The sequence below is a fragment of the Leucoraja erinacea genome, chromosome 14 (genome assembly GCF_028641065.1).
Source record: "Leucoraja erinacea ecotype New England chromosome 14, Leri_hhj_1, whole genome shotgun sequence".
Lineage (NCBI taxonomy): Eukaryota > Metazoa > Chordata > Chondrichthyes > Rajiformes > Rajidae > Leucoraja > Leucoraja erinaceus.
Genome location: NC_073390.1, coordinates 15353067 through 15370132, shown reverse-complemented (window position 1 = coordinate 15370132; position 17066 = coordinate 15353067). Strand labels below are relative to the sequence as shown.

Here is a 17066-nt window from a genome sequence, read left to right as displayed (position 1 = left end):
CCTATGTGTAAGATTCCTTCTCTCGAAGTACCCAATCAATGTAACAAATTGTGCCTTTTAAATGTATAGCACCTATATGCTACTTTGAAGAAGGGTCTTGACCCGAAACGCCATCCTATTTCCTTCGCTCCATAGATGCTGCCTCACCTGCTGAGTTTCTGCAGTTCCTTCTTAAACATTTATGCTACTGTCTGTGACTTTGTATTCCAGGTATTCTTTTTTTAAAGAAATGTGTTATTTTGTTGCTTATAGATGTGAACCAGTGGAAATGAAATTCAAGAGTAGATTGTGGTGGGATGTACATGAGAGACTGACAACATTGATCACTTCATTGGAGAAGGCTGAGTCGCACATGGAAAGTCTGCCTTTGTTGGAGGGTATTGTGGTTTTATTTCGCTTGGCGGCTCTGTGTACAGCATTCTGTGACAAAGGAATTCCAAATAGGTACAATTTATGATTTATCGATAGTTATAAACGGGTCTTTTTACTCTGGTTTCACTGTGTAGTTGTTTGGATTGTACAATTGTAACATTTGGAAGTGGGATGTGGTGGATGGGAATTTGTGCACAATAATTTACTCTGGAATTTGATTTCCCTTAAGAATAAATTTTGTGGGGTTTTTTTTTTCCCTGTTCAGCACTGACAAAATCAAAGATGACGACATTGCAAGTGGGGAGCCGCACAATTCCACGGAAATTCCATCAATCAAAATCCAATTAATTTGGATACATTTTGAGATGTTTATCCAGGTTCTGGAATATGGAAGGAAACAATTAAACAGTACTTCCAATGAAGAACAAGTACAGCATTTGGTTGATAGATTAATAAAAATAATTGATGCTGTAATCTATATGCAAGGTACGTGAAGGAAATGTCTGAAGCAAGAGTTTTATTGCAAAAGTAGTATTTATTTAAAGTATTTAAGATTTTCCAGGCTGTTTCAGGTGTCAACTGCTCTACATTGGTGAGACCAAGCGAAGGCTTGGCGATTGCTTCACCCAACACCTCCGCTCAGTTTGCAATAACCAACCTGATATCCCGGTGGCTCAGCACTTCAACTCCCCCTCACATTCCGAATCCAACCTTTCTGTCCTGGGCCTCATCCATGGCCAGAGTGAGTCCCACCGCAAATTGGAGGAGCAGCACCTCATAGTTCGCTTGGGTAGTTTACACCCCAGCGATATGAACATTGACTTCTCCAATTTCAGGTAGTCCTTGCTTTCTCCCTCCTTCCCCTCCCCTTCCCAGCTCCCCCACAGCCTACTGTCTCCGCCTCTTCCATTCTTTTCCCCGACCCCCCCCACATCAGTCTGAAGATGGATCTCGACCGGAAACGTCGCCTATTCCTTTGCTCCATAGATGCTGCCTCACCCGCTGAGTTTCTCCAGCATTTTTGTCTACCTTCTTTTATTTAAAATATGTCCTTTTGGACTTTTCGTAAAAGATCTCCATATGATGCAGAGTTCGCAACACTTATTGTCACTCTATTCAGAATAGCAGCTCTGAATAAATTTGGGCAATTTTTTAGGCTAGCACCAGAAAAGTGACTATCAACTGGATTAATAACAAAAACGGCAAAGAGCTTGAAGAGGAAGATTGCTAGTCATTGCTAGGCCATTTTACAACTTCAGGATTTGTTACTATTTTTTATTGCCCTAACCCAACTTTCACAGGTTAAAAATATCGTCAGTATCTGGAGACCAATATTCTTAAACTCCCTGTACTGTCACAGCGGTTCACGGTAATTGCGCGAGTTACCCTTGTGGTATATTTTTTAATTGCATGTCTTTGTGCTGAGCTTGCTTCCAAGTACTGTGGAGAAAGGTCTTTAAAATTATATTGAGGGTCAATGAGAGATAATTGATTGTGGTATTTATGGCAAATGATTGCGTATCACATAATAGACTTTGTCAATAAGATTAGAATAAAATCTATAACAGCCTGGGTAGGAAATTGGCTAAATAACAGGAAACAATTTGGAGTGAAACATGTTTTACTTGACAAGAGGGAAGGCTGCATACTACTTCACCAGAGGTTGATACTATGACCACTTTTTCTTAATGTACTTTGAACTTGGGTATACACTTTTTGTAGACGTAAACATAATGAATTGAAATATAGTAATATGATACAAGGAGATATAGACAAACTGTGGATTGTGGCAGATGACACAGTTGCACAACAGTTTGGTCTGCTGCCTTGCTGCACTAAGGTCTCAGGTTCATTCCTGTCCGTGGGACCTGTCTGTGTGGAATAAAAGCACAATTTAAGTGCGGATGACGTCGTCTCTGTGATCTTTGGATACAAAAGTATAAAGAGATAGTAGAAAAAATGAACTGCAAATGTTAGTTTATATCAACGATAAACACAAAGTGCTGCAGTAACTCAGCGGGTCAGGCAGCACCTCTGGAGAAAAAGGATGGGTGACATTTCGGGTCGGGACCCTTCTTTTGAAGAAGGGTCCGATCCGAAACGTCACCCATATTTTTTCTCCAGAAATTCTGCCTGACCCGCTGGGTTACTCCAGCATTTTGAGTCCATAAAGTGATGGTGTCTGCGGAGGTGCAACTCACTGTATGACACCACTGAAATATTGAAATTACACGACTGAAGCTGAAATTATTATTAACTTCTTAAACCATAGAATATAAAACAAACAAATATTTGTGCATATTTTATAAAATAAATGTAAAGTTCCAATCAGTACAATCAAGCTTGCATGACATTGCTGTGCGTGCGTGCGTGCGTAGTTTTTTTGGTTGGCTCTGCCTAGAGGTCCAGTTTGCAGTGACGACTGTTGATGGAGCCAACTATTGGGCAAAATAGTATTTAGCAGTCGAATCACCAAGCACAGCTTCACAAACTGAATTTTATTTGATTGGTTCAAAATATGTATCGTTAGATAATTGTATATGAAGATAGACACAAAATGTTGGAGTAACTCAGCGAAACAGGTAGCATCTCTGGAGAGAAGGAATGGGTGACGTTTTGGGTTGAGTCCCTTCTAGGAATATGTATGTCTGATTGTACATAGATAATTAATGTCCTTTGTATTTTGTCAGTTGTCCAAGGCAATGGGAAGAATGATTTGCTTCATACGCTTTGTGGTTTTCTATCATTACCGTGGATCCATAAACATAATTCTGATGGAACTTTTCAATCTGTTGGTTTCAATTCTGACCTTGTAACTCTCAGCCAACGTTTGTCAAGCAGTTTCTGTAAGTATGATTGTTGCTAAGGTTAATTCACTGACACATTGAATAATTTTTAAAATATGCATAAGGCTCCGTAACTGATGTAAAATTACCAACATTTTAATAAAGTGGTAGTAAAGAAAAACAAAATTATTGACACAGATTTGTGCATGTGAGAGGAAGCAGAATTCATTATGAATTGCTTAAATAATAATAATAATAATAATAATATTTATTTATATAGCACTTTTCAACAAAACCAGTATTTGAACCAAAGTGCTTTACAAAGATTGATTAAATTAATTGAACAGATCAATGCAATAAATCCATACAAATCAAAAAAAGAGAAAAAAGAGAATAAGAAAAAAGACACAGAAACAGTACACTATAGAAATCAACATGAAACGTCCCCCCACAGCAGAAATGGAAAACAACAGTTGATTAATTGGTTAAAATTATATTTAATGTACAAAATATACAAGCATATTTATGAGACACAAATAATGCATGAATTGTTTAAGTACTAATTGCTGATTAAGGAGAGCAGAGCTGAAATTACCATCAGCCATGATCACAATGAATGGCGGTGCTGGCTCGAAGGGCCGAATGGCCTCCTCCTGCACCTATTTTCTATGTCTAATGCAAAGTACAGATCATGTAAAAAAAAAGAAAAGAAAAGTAGGAGCCTTTCAAGCCTGCCCTGCTATTTAATATCATCATGGTTGATCTATACTCGTGTCACCTCTTTTTCTGTGCCAATTTTCCACATTTCGCTATTCCTTAATCTGTCAAATATATTATCACCTTGATTTTAATTATTTCTAATTAACTTCTACCACCCCCATGGGTGAAGAATCACAGAGATTCACCACCCTATGGAGGATGAAATTACTGTGCATCTCAGTTTTATGTGACAAGCCCTTTACCTTTATTCAAGATTCTCACACAGCTGAAATTTTAGGAAACATAGTGGGTTATCAAATCAGGAAGAGTATAAACAGATTCCACAGCATGAGCTCTTCGTCCCTGAAACCATAATTATTCCTCTAACTTCCCATGCTTGTCTTTTCCTAGCCACCATGATATCAATTTTGTCTTTATATTGCCACCAAAGTAAAATTAGATTTTACTTTGGAGTCACGTGAGTGACTACGTGAAGAACCCACCCAGTGCGCAGGCGCGGCATTACGTCAGCAGCGCAACAGCGGCAGCAGCTGGAGCCAGGCTCTCCAGCGGCAGGAGAAAGACAAGACCTCAGGTAAGTGAGTCTTTTGTATTACAGAGAGTCGCTAACGGAGAAAGCTATGGCTACCCGCAAGCGACCAACAAAGAGGACTGCCTGCCCAACTCCACCCGAGGAGGGGTCAATATCTGGGCGGCAGCCACCAGCGGCTGAGGAGCTGTTTGAACGCTCCCGCACACCCGACGCCGAGCCGCTCCCTGTGCCGCCGATTGCGACGCCCCGCACAGGGAGAAAATCAACACGAAAAACAGACCGGCCGGTGGCCTCCGACTCGTCGGAGGAACGGGAACACTCTCCACCGGCGAAACGGGGAGACAGCCGCTTAAGCTGCATGAGGCAGCTGCTCGAGCAGATGCTCGAGGAGGAGATGCAGGCAAGGCATCTCCAAGGAGGACGGGCTTTGGCCTCCTCCAAACCATCACCACACCCTTCTGTTCCCTCCTTGTTTGAGGTCAGTAAGGGAGGCCAGGACTGGGCTGGCCTATCACAAGGGCAGGCGGACGACAGCGCAAGCATGCCAGGCGAGCTGGAGGAAGAAGAGCTACTGGGTGTAGTCAGCAGGTATGCGGCGCCCCCGAGGACCGGAATGATGCTAGCACCAAGAATGGCGGCCAGTATCAACAGGCTCTCTAATAAGCCATTGCAAGAGAAAATCTTACAAGAGGCCCTCGACACTTACACAGCGCCGGAAAACTGTGAAGCGCTCCGAGTAAAGACCGTAAACGGCCAGATATGGAGCCAGCTGGGGCAGCATATCAGGACACAAGAGCTGAAGATGCAGCGTATCCTGAAGCTCCACACCGCAGCCATTACCGCCTTTGCTCGGTCCACGGGGAACGAGGAGCTCTCTACACCACAGCAGGACGTGCTCGCCCTAATGTGTAACACACAGTATGAGCTCAACAATCTAAGGCGTGAAAACATCAGGCCTGCCCTCAACCCCAAATACGCGGGCCTTTGCAAAGCTCCGGCGCCAGAAAAGGAGGCGCTACTATTCGGGGCCGACTTGGCGAAAAGGCTCAAGGAGCTGGAAGAGGCGGCCAAGCCTGTAGGCCTCATGAGGGCAGGGCCGGGACCGAGCAGGGTGAAGACACCCAGTTGGCAGCACGCCTCGGCATCCACCAGCAGGTACCGAGCTGGTGAAAGCCTGGTGACCGCTTCCCACTACCCCCAGAGCTCTTTTTTAGAGCGGGGCCCAGAGCGGAGCCGTGGGAAGATACGCCGCCCCACCACAGCACCAACAAGGACACCCTCGGGCCAAACCCATCGCAAACGCTCCCAGAAATGAACATGGAGGTAGGTGGGTCTGGTTCCTGTCAACATACGCAGACAAAGGGCGTTGTATTAACAGGAGGGCGTTTAAGGTTCTTCAAACATGTTTGGTGCTCCTTTACTAACAACAAGTTCATACTCAACAGTATCAGTGGATACAAAATTGAATTTAAACCAGGCATAGAACCGCCGGTTCAGCACATACCCCAAAGGGTATTCCTTCCCACACAATCAGAGAAGGTAGAAGGACAAGCTGAACTAGATAGGCTCGTGTCCAAAGGCATCATTGAGAGGGCCAGACACGAGCCATTGGAATTTGTATCGAATATATTCATCAAAACCAAAAAAGATGGTGGATGTCGCATTATTATTGATTTGACATCACTAAATCAGTCTGTTGAGTATCAACATTTCAAAATGGAGACATTTGTTACTGCCAGACAACTGATCTCCAAGGGATACTTCATGGCAAGCATAGATATTAAGGATGCTTACTATTTAGTACCCATTCATAAGGATCATTTCAGATATCTGAAATTTATCTGGATGGGGCAACTATGGCAGTATAGAGCATTACCCAATGGTTTAACGACAGCTCCCAGATTATTTACTAAAATTCTCAAAGTGGCCATGAAAAAATTAAGAGAACAAAAACATTTAGTCATGGCCTATCTGGATGATGTTCTCATATTGGGGAAAACAAGGGAACTAGCTGTCGCAGGAGTTTTAGCTACTAAACAACTCCTTGAAACATTGGGATTTGTTCTACACCCAGATAAATCAATATTGAAGCCAACAACTAACATGGACTATCTAGGCTTCACTATCGACACTATCCGTATGACTGTCACTCTGCCAAGAGACAAAAAGGCTGCATTAGCAGAAGCCTGTAACAACTTAATCGCAAAAACACAACCAAGGATCCGGCATGTAGCCAGAGTCATTGGTAGTATGGTAGCAGCTTTTCCAGCTGCACAATATGGTCCCTTGCATTATCAGAATTTACAAAGAGCAAGGACACATGCACTACGTCTAAGTAGGGGGCATTATGACCGACCTATGGACTTACTCGCTGAAGCCAAAACAGAACTTCAGTGGTGGGTGGATAACATTTGGCACAGTTACAGTCCTATCGCCGTCACCAATCCTAACATAACCATTACAACGGATGCCAGTGCTTTAGGCTGGGGAGCTACTAACTCTATATCCAGCACAGGTGGCAGATGGACTAATTCAGAGGCATCGCTACTACAATCACTTGGCATAAATTATTTGGAGATGCTAGCCGCCTTTTATGGGCTAAAAGCATATGCATCCGATATGAGGCACGTGCATGTCAGGTTAATGATTGATAACACGACGGCGGTGTCTTACATTCGGCACATGGGTGGCATAAAATCAGTATCATGCGACAAATTGACTACTATAATCTGGCAATGGTGTGTCGAGAGACATATTTGGCTATCAGCTGCCTATTTACCAGGCAAGCTAAACACAGTGGCGGACACCAGGTCACGAAAATTCAATGACAACATCGAATGGATGTTAGACCCAAAAATATTTGCTAGAATTGTTAAGCAATATGGTACGCCAGATATAGATTTGTTTGCGTCTAGATTAAATCACCAGCTACCCATGTATGTGGCTTGGGAACCAGACCCAGAGGCAGCAGCGGTAGATGCCTTCACGCTGGATTGGGGAAATTTCTTCTTCTATGCTTTCCCTCCCTTCTGCCTCATCAGCCGGGTACTCCAGAAAATACAAGCAGACTCGGCTTCAGGTATTCTGGTTGTACCCGACTGGCCTACCCAACCATGGTTCCCAGTTTTCCACGACATGGTGGTAGAGTCACCTATGGTTTTTCACAGCCACCCACAACTATTGACTCATCAAAAATTGAAACTCCTGGTTTGTAGGTTCTGAACAGGCCTTACCAGGGATTGGGGTTATCGGAACGAACAATCACCACCATGTCGGCGTCCCTGCGAGTCTCTACCAAGAAACAGTACTTGACCTACATCAAGAAATGGGAGCAGTACTGCTTGGATGCAGGGACATCATACAAGACAGCCTCGATCACGGACGTGCTGGAATTCCTGGCCCACTTGCACCATGACCAAAAGATGAGCTACAGTGCCATCAATGCAGCACGGAGCGCCCTGTCCGCTTACCTTATGCCTACAGGACATCACAGCATTGGATCCCACCCTCTGGTTATAAAACTCCTCAAAGGGATTTATAATACTAAACCCCCTACACCCAGATACACCCATGTATGGGATGTAAGTGTAGTTTTGTCACACCTTAGAGGTTGGCCTCCGGTGGGATCCTTGAGTCTGGAGCAGTCCACTATCAAGACCCTCATGCTCATGGCGCTCGTCTCTGCACAAAGGGTTCAGTCGCTGCATCAACTAAGACTGGACAACATGGTAACCACCCCAGATTCCATTACATTTACCATGCCGGGGTTGGTAAAACAAAGCAGGCCAGGTATGCCCAACTCTCCGTTAATCTTCCGGGCCTATCCTCCAGAACCTAGGCTGTGTGTAGTGACCCATCTATGCAACTACGTAGACACAACCCAAACGCTTAGAGGGAGTGAAAAAGCCTTATGGGTCAGCCACAAAAAGCCTTTTGGACGGGTTACCAGCCAGACAATATCTAGGTGGTTGAAACAGGTCTTAAAAGCCGCGGGGATTAACACGGATGTTTTTAAATCCCATTCTACCAGGGCAGCGTCCACGTCAGCGGCGGAACGGATGCAGGTTCCCATAGACCACATCCTTAGTACAGCGGGATGGTCAAGGGAATCAACGTTCCGAAAATTCTACCACAAACCGCTGATGGAGAAGGACGTGTTTGCGGACAAAATTTTAGAATCTGCAAACTTATAATTTAAAGCCCAGGGGAGCTATTTTTGTTATTGTTAAATAAACAATTTTGTTTCAAAAAACTAACAAATTCGTTGGTCTTTAGATACCACTTCCTCCCTCGATGAACTTTCGGCAGTGAGTGATATAGCTGTTACACGGTTTGAAATCACAGACCTTTGAAGTCTTCACGTAGTCACTCACGTGACTCCGAAGTAAAATAGTGAGATTAAACGAGTACTTACCAGTACGAAGTTTGATCTGTATTTTATGAGGAGTTACGATGAGGGATTACGTGCCCTCCGCTCCCACCCTCCTTGTATAGATCAAACTCGAGCTGATGTCTCATTAATCTTTACTATCTTTACTTCAATATTGTGTCTACCTGTGATTCCACACCGCTGCTTGGAAGTATGCCGCGCCTGCGCACTGGGTGGGTTCTTCACGTAATCCCTCATCGTAACTCCTCATAAAATACAGATCAAACTTCGTACTGGTAAGCACTCGTTGAATCTCACTATTAAACTGCATTAGTTCACTAGAGCTTGCTCGAGGTACAAATATATTTATTTCCCATTTGCTGTATAATGCTTTGATAAATACATGTGGAGCACCATGGGTATTTGTCCATTTTGTATAATTTTGTGGTTTAATTCTATTGATTTCAAGAACCATCAAAAATTAAGGCATTTTGAAAAATAATTGCTTGTTCTCATAATGCTATTAGTAAATTTGTCTTATTGTTTTAACATTCCTACTGATTTTGAATTCTGGTTGTCTTGTATCCATTAGCACAACCGAACCAGGCAAAATGTGTATTTCTATTATCTTTGCTGCACAAATCCATTTGTCCTGAGTGGAGAGTAGCAATATACAAATGGTCTTCGCAGAGCTCCAGTGATGCCATCCGTGCAGGAACCGTGAAGGGATTCCCCATGCTGCTCCATCACTTGGGGGTTAAATTCTACTATCTCATTGATGAAGTTCATGTGTAAGAACTTTCTTTCTTAAGTTTAAATGAGCACAATATGTATTATGTTTCTGTTATTTGCTTGATAATAGTTATTGGTGAACATTTGTTGAGGAAAAAAGGTTCTGATGTTTTCTGACTTTTGACTTTGGATCCTTCATTTATCTGATGCTAATTTGCATTTTTGCTTTTGAGTTAAGAGTGTTTGATTGCCATTCTTGTGTTGACTCTGGAACAATGAAATTCTCACTTGCAGCCTGTAACACAATACACGGAAATAATAAGCAATAAACAAAAATTCACTATTTTGCCAACCATTTTACTACCATAAAATGCAAATTAGTCTAGACTTGATTTGATATGACCCGGGGGGTTTAATTGGTAAAATAATTATTTATTTTCAATATATTGACATCAATGTACCCCCAAATAACTTGCAACCTTGTGTCCATTTAATGACAGGGCTTCATCCTGTTATTGGTGGATCTGCACACTGAATTTTGGGAATTGAAAATTACCTAGCCTTCAATTGTTTTTTTGCTTTAACTCTTCAACAGTGATAATCATTCTTCAATCATGATCCTGCTAATACAGAACTGAGTTATGAAGTATTTCCATCTTGACCGCTTTTTTGCTTTCAAAAAATGTAAAACGTTTCTTTTGATCTTTTTGATTCCTTAATGTAATATTTTTTTGAAGTTCTTTATTCCATCTTGGTGTCCCTTTCCTTTGTCTCAAAGCAAAATATCCTGACATGATGTCGATGGGACATGGTGGTCGGTGTGGGAAAGTTGGGCCAAAGGGCTGGTTTCCATGTTGAATGACTCGTTGACATCCTGATGTGGAGATGCTATATAATGTTATGTTCTTGTTGCCTTTGTCCATAACTGGAGATGGGTAATCATGCAGTAAATCTGCAAGGTATAATCTGGAATATGAAACTACCTGATGATCCAATCATTTTTGTTCCTAAATCTTCCAGAAACAAACTCCAAGATAACTCTGATTTGGTGCATGAGGAATTTGCCAAAACCATTGGAAAAGTAGCCTGTGTGCTTTCAGGCAAATCTGAGTTGTTGCTTCCCGAGTGTAACTCAATATCTCCAAATGAAGAATGTGATCTTCTCTGTGATAATATCAGTATTGGAGGTGATTGTGTGCTGACTGGACCAACCGTTGGGGCTTCTGTTTTTATTCCATTCCTTGTGCTGATTGAAAAGACAATGCCTGCTTCAGTAAAATTGGGTGAGTGTTACATCAGTTATGGATGACCTGTTTGCTCAAAGAGTTATGGGGTTTGTGAACTAAACACAATTTCATGCTTGGCAAATGTGATTTTTAACTTGCGGTGCTCAATAATTTTATATCCTTGTTCTTGAATTTTATTGGGATAGCTGGTTCAGTTTTTCTTTGTATGCTGTTGGAACTGGTAAAGCACCATTTTATCTTTAAGTGTATGATGGTCCACATCATTGTAGCTTTTATCATCTAAACTATTCAGTGTTGTTACGTCATCTTCAAAACTATGGAATCCACACTATTCCCCAGCCTTTCCATATGTGTAATACCAAAGCTTATTGTCACATCACATAATTTTCTTGTCTGCAATATTAAGACCATTTTGAACATTCCACACAATGTATTTTGAGAAGATAGTGGCATTGCAATGTGAAACAAAAAAAATGTCCAGTAAGCATTAGTATTTGATCAGATTGTTCAAACTGTGTTTCCTATAGGAAATAAATACTATGTCATGGTTATGGACTTGCATCCTGTAAATGAAGAAAAGTGTTAAAGGAAAAAAAACTTGTGACGGGGCTTAAACCCCCCCCCCCCCCCCCCCCCCCCCCCCCCCCCCCCCTATGTAGAGTTTATGAATGCCATTGGTGATTATGTAGAATTGAAATAAGATTATGGTATATTAGACTGTATTTCAGTACTAACATGTTTATACTCATTATGCACATTTCTCTCCCCCCCCCTCCCCACACCATTCATAAAGAATATTCCCTATCTATGTATGTATGTGAATTTGACAAAAAATGATTCAAATACAAAAGCCATAAATAGTGCAATATTGAACCTCATGGAAGATCCCAACAAAGCTGTTAGAATTGCATTCGGTGAAAAGATACACAATTTGTTAGAGTCACAAGAAATTGAAGATCAGAGTTTACTTAAAGAGGTGAGTATAGATGGATTTGTGATGAAAATGCACTGATTGGTTGTATAGGGGTGGATTTGTTTGTGTGCTATTATTAAATGATACTTGAAAAGAAATGTTCTGATTTGAGATGTTGTACTGACCAGTGGCAAGCTTTTGCTCATAGTATTTATCACAAATGTTCTAGTCAGTTCCAGTTGAACAGCATATGTTCTGACAAAATGTCTTGGATGTGAATTATTAAATATTTCTGCTGTTGCTGCCTGACTTGCTGAATGTTTCTGGTATATTTGGGGGGGGTTTCCAGCAACTACAGTTTTTTTTCTTTTCATTTTCATAAATAGCTTGAATTGCTGTATGTTTGTTGTGTAATAGATTGTGGCAGAAGAGTTACAATTGCTATTTATATGCCTGTAATTGATTCATTTCATTAAAATATAATTCAATGTATTACATTTTATTGCAGTTGCTTATATTTAAGCTAAAACAAGCATATGCGAATGCAAAGAGTTCAGGAGACAATGAGCTAAAAGATACATTAATACTAACAACCAGAGAAATTGGACGGTAAGTAAATAGGATCCAGAATTGTCAAGTTGAGCTTATTGTCATATGCATAAGTACGATGAGGTATAGGAACCGTGAAACTCTTGCTTGCAACAGCATCACAAACACATAGACTTGGACAGCACATAAAACATAAGAAAAGAATCATGCATAACTGCAAGAATAGACTGTTGTAAATATGCTGACTAATTAAAATGTACATGGAAAGTGGAATAATATTTATTATGTATATGCAGATGTATCCCTCTTATTTCAAGAAGTTTCTCTTTGGTTATTCTGCCTTCCTTAGCACTGGGAAAAATAAAACTGCAACGTTACCAACATTGACCTACGTAGATTATGACATATGTCCTCATCCTGAGATTCCAGTTAGGTTCTGTTCCACATATCCCTTACTAATGTGACTAAATTCAGCAACTGCTGTTGAACGACACAGTGCTGTGGCACAATGATATAGCATTTCAAATGTGTTGTATCCATTTGATGGAAGAATCTCAGTAAATTCTCAGCATGTGTCGGGGAAAAGCCAATATTATTAACTGGTGTCTGGTTGCCGGAAATTAAATACTTTTGCTAATCACTGACCAACAGCTACAGTAGAAAGGTTACACAAAAAAGCTAGAGAAACTCAGCGGGTGCAGCAGCATCTATGGAGCGAAGGAAATAGGCAACGTTTCGGGCCGAAACCCTTCTTCAGACTGATCGGGGGCGGGGGTGGGCGGGGGACAAGAAAGGGAAAAGGAGAAGGAGCCCGAAGGCTGGGGGATGGGAGGAGACAGCAGGGGGGCTGAGGAAGGGGAGGAGACAGCAAGGACTAACAAAATTGGGAGAATTCGATGTTCATGCCCCCGGGATGCAGACTCCCCAAACGGAATATGAGGTGCTGTTCCTCCAATTTCCGGTGCTGCTCGCTGAGGCCATGGAGGAGACCCAGGACAGAGAGGTCGGAGACGGAGTGGGAGGGGGAGTTGAAGTGCTGAGCCACCGGGAGGTCAGCTTGGTTATTGTGGACCGAGCGGAGGTGTTCGGCGAAACGATCGCCCAACCTCCGCTTGGTCTCACCGATATAGATCTGCTGACATCTAGAGCAGCGGATGCAATAGATGAGGTTGGAGGAGATGCAGGTAAACCTCTGTCGCACCTGGAACGATTGCTTGGGTCCTTGAACGGAGTCGAGGGGGGAGGTAAAGGGACAAGTGTTGCATCTCTTGCGGTTGCAAGGGAAAGTGCCCGGGGAGGGGGTGGTACGAGAGGGAAGGGAAGAATTGACAAGGGAGTTATGGAGGGAGCGGTCTTTGCGGAAGGCAGATATGGGGGGAGATGGGAAGATGTGGCGAGTGGTGGGGTCACGTTGGAGGTGGCGAAACTGACGGAGGATTACTTTTTGTATGTGACACAAGCTACAGTAGAAATTTGCTCATTAAGGCTTTTTGTTACTATACTTGCATGCATAAAAGTGGCAGCAAATCCTAAACAAAATCTAAATTTTCATATATTTAATTTTGTTTCACATTGTAGAGCCGCCAGAGGAGATCTGGTCCCATTTGCTCTCTTACATCTCTGCCACTGTTTATTATCCAAGTTTACATATGTTGCTGGTGCTGCCTACACAGAAATTAGAGCACTGGCTGCAGCAAAAGGTATGAAGTTGCAAGCCTTCTTCAGTCAATACAAAAAGCCCATTTGTCAGGTAAGTCTGCAAAATTATTTTTGATAATTGAAAGGTTGTCTTCCTTGGGTATTTTGATTGTCCAATTTTCTGGAGGCAAAGGGGATGGTTACATCTGATTTTGTTATTTACTTTATATTCCCTAATCACTTAATTTGACAATTTAATTGTACGTCATTTTCAGATTTTCTGATGCAATGGATTTGTGCTGTTATTAAGCTCTGTCCTAAAATCTGAGAGATAATATAAGAAGTATCTTTCACCAAAGAAGCAAGTGCTCTGCTGTGGAAAATACAGACTTTAAGAAATAGCAACAAATGGTATTTGAGTAAAAGATTGTCTCCAGTTTTGTTTTTTAGACGAATGCTTAATATAAGCTTTAAAATTCACAAGCTCTCACTCGCTCCAATACTCCTGATACAGGTTTAAGAGAGATTTAACATTAGGAATTACTGTTATTTTCATCAGTAATTCATTAATTATTGGGATAGCGTGGCCATGTGGAGGCATTGGCGTGGTATGTCTTTTATAGTTCTGTGTGTTCATTCTGTCAGAAATTCTGTTTCTGTGAACATAGAACTTTCAATAGCTAGCTATAAATGGTATATTGAATTTAAAAACAAACACAGTGCTGGAATAACTCAAATTCTAGAATGCCAGAGGCAGAATCTCTGAAGAGGATAAAAAGGTGATGTTTTGGGACGGGATCCTTCTTCAGACCAATGCCCTTCTTCAGAAATTGAATCATATGTATGGAGAGAAGGCAGGTACAGGATACAGAGTTGGATGATCAGCCATGACCATATTGAATGGCGGTGCAGGCTCGAAGGGCCGAATGGCCTACTCCTGCACCTATTTTCTATGTTTCTATATCCTGGCAGCCCGAAACCAGAAAAAATGCAATATTTAAAATGTTGAGAACCAAGGCAGGCCAGATGATGCATGGAATATTATTACCTACAAACTTGAAGGCTGTAAGTAAGTTATATATACATGCAACTAAGGTCACGTTGGATGTCTTTTTTATATTGGCATGACAAGACTTTCAAGTTTTAATATTGTTTTGAGAAATCTAATTTATGGATTAAGGTGCTATCACTAATCAACAGTTTTGTTTGTTTTTCAGTTCTTGGTGGAATCCTTGCATACAAGACATCTGGCAGCCAGTGGTAGTGCTGGAAGCCAGAGTAAAGAATTATGTCAGCGGGACTTGGATCATCAGCGACAGATTACGCTAGATATGTTATCTGAAGTCGCTCATGTGTTTGATTTCCCAGATCTAAATCGTTTCCTTACGGTATTTAAATAATTTTATGTTTCTTCAAATAATAACAATGTAACAGCAAATTGTAATACATGTATAGTATTTAAACCCAAATGTTAAGGAACTGACAATTTAAAGCATTACCTGAAAAACCGAGGCTCTTACAGTTGACAAAGTTAACGTGAATGGTGGGAATTTAAATTTTTTAGCAACATTTTTTTCTGAAAATGGTATTTTATTGTCGTTCCACACAAGGGAGGGGGAGATTAAATATGATCCTGAGGGGCAACCTATCCACACGCAAGGTAGTTTGCATATGGAAGAAGCAGCCAGAGGAAGTGATTTGGGATGGTACAATAAACAAAATTTAAAAGACATTCGGACAGATACGGATACAAAATGTTGAGAGGGATATGGGTTGTATGAGGGCAAATGGAACTAGCATAGATGGCCATCATGGATTAGTTGGTATAAAAGGCTCTGTGACTCTATGACCATACACTTGTGCAAATTCATGCATTCAGAGTACACAGGTTAACTGATTAACAGATTACTTAACAGTGCAGCACTTGACGTCCAGCAATTCAGTTTACAAAAGTACCCATGGAAAGGTGATCATGAATGGAATATTTTCCGCATTGCCCTCTTTCCCTCCCCACAAAAACTGGGATTTGGTGACCAATTTGTTGCTGGCTGAGTTGTGGTGACATGGAAGAGAGATGCTTCTCCAATGGTTGTGGATTATGTACTGATGAGGAGACCACAAACAGTGGTGACAATTGTAAAAATGTTTAGAAGGATAATGTAAATCACCTGTTTAGGGCTCATTTCGTACTTTTTCTGCATGTTGATAGATGCTTGCCCTTCCTCATCATTTATCTATTTCTATATAATATTCCAGAGAAATTAGGGTTACTCCAATCATTATATCAAACCTCTGTTTAATTTGCTTGGTCCTAGATTCCATCATTGTATTATGTTAGCAAACTGCCAAAAGAACGTTGTTCAATCTAAGATGGTTTATGAGAGCCATGTTTTGTTTTCCAGCGTACCTTACAATCACTGCTGCCATATCTGGCTGCAAAGGCCAGTGCTACCTCTTCAGTATTGATCCGGACCATTGCAAAGCAGCTGAATGTCAATCGTCGAGAAATTCTGATAAACAACTTTAAATACATCTTTTCCCACCTGGTTTGTTCCTGCTCAAAGGATGAACTTGAGCGAGGTCTACATTATCTGCATGTAAGACTTTTTTTGTAGATGATGACAGTGATTAATTTTCTAAAAAAAATCTTGAGGGAATTGCAAGAGAAATGACTCTTCAACTTTCGATCTCAGAACTCTTCTGATTCATCAGCGTGGACCTCATGTAACCAGTACAAGCTCCAGATGCTCTCTGCAAATGCCAAGGCTTCAATGTTTCATTGACCAAACGTTTATTATGTTTGGAATGGAATGCAGATTATATAGCATTTCATCTAGGGAGTGTTTAAAATATAATTGCTAGGTAACAGTTGCCATCTGCACCATTGTCGCTGTTGTAATATCTGCTTTGAAATTTTAGAAATCCATTTAATTGATCTTTTACTGCTTTTGACTTTTAAAAAAAATTTACTCTATTGTCGCTTAGATTGTGACGACTCATCTCCATCCAACAACTATAATGTTATAGAGAAACAAGGGTTACTCGAATGCATTCAGGCACGTGCCGTGAGTAATTACACAGGGTAGGCAGTCAGTCGGTTTAAAAACAATCTTAAACCGCACATGCGCAGATTGTTCTCCTCTCCGTAAGCTGTCAGTTGACTTTTATAAAGTCTTCAAAAGCCATATCTCTTAATAAAGTACCATAT

At 41.3% G+C, this 17066-nt stretch overlaps 1 protein-coding gene across 1 annotated transcript in view; it reads left to right on the top strand.

The window, feature by feature from the left end:
- atr (ATR serine/threonine kinase) overlaps window positions 1–17066 on the top strand; it is an 89912-nt gene that overhangs the window by 14128 nt on the left and 58718 nt on the right. The window contains exons 6-15 of the mRNA XM_055645671.1: window positions 253–444; window positions 638–858; window positions 3063–3218; window positions 9372–9570; window positions 10532–10794; window positions 11541–11734; window positions 12180–12280; window positions 13799–13970; window positions 15076–15246; window positions 16261–16455. Coding sequence (XP_055501646.1) covers window positions 253–444; window positions 638–858; window positions 3063–3218; window positions 9372–9570; window positions 10532–10794; window positions 11541–11734; window positions 12180–12280; window positions 13799–13970; window positions 15076–15246; window positions 16261–16455 — 1864 coding nt within the window. The remainder of the gene's footprint in view (window positions 1–252; window positions 445–637; window positions 859–3062; window positions 3219–9371; window positions 9571–10531; window positions 10795–11540; window positions 11735–12179; window positions 12281–13798; window positions 13971–15075; window positions 15247–16260; window positions 16456–17066) is intronic.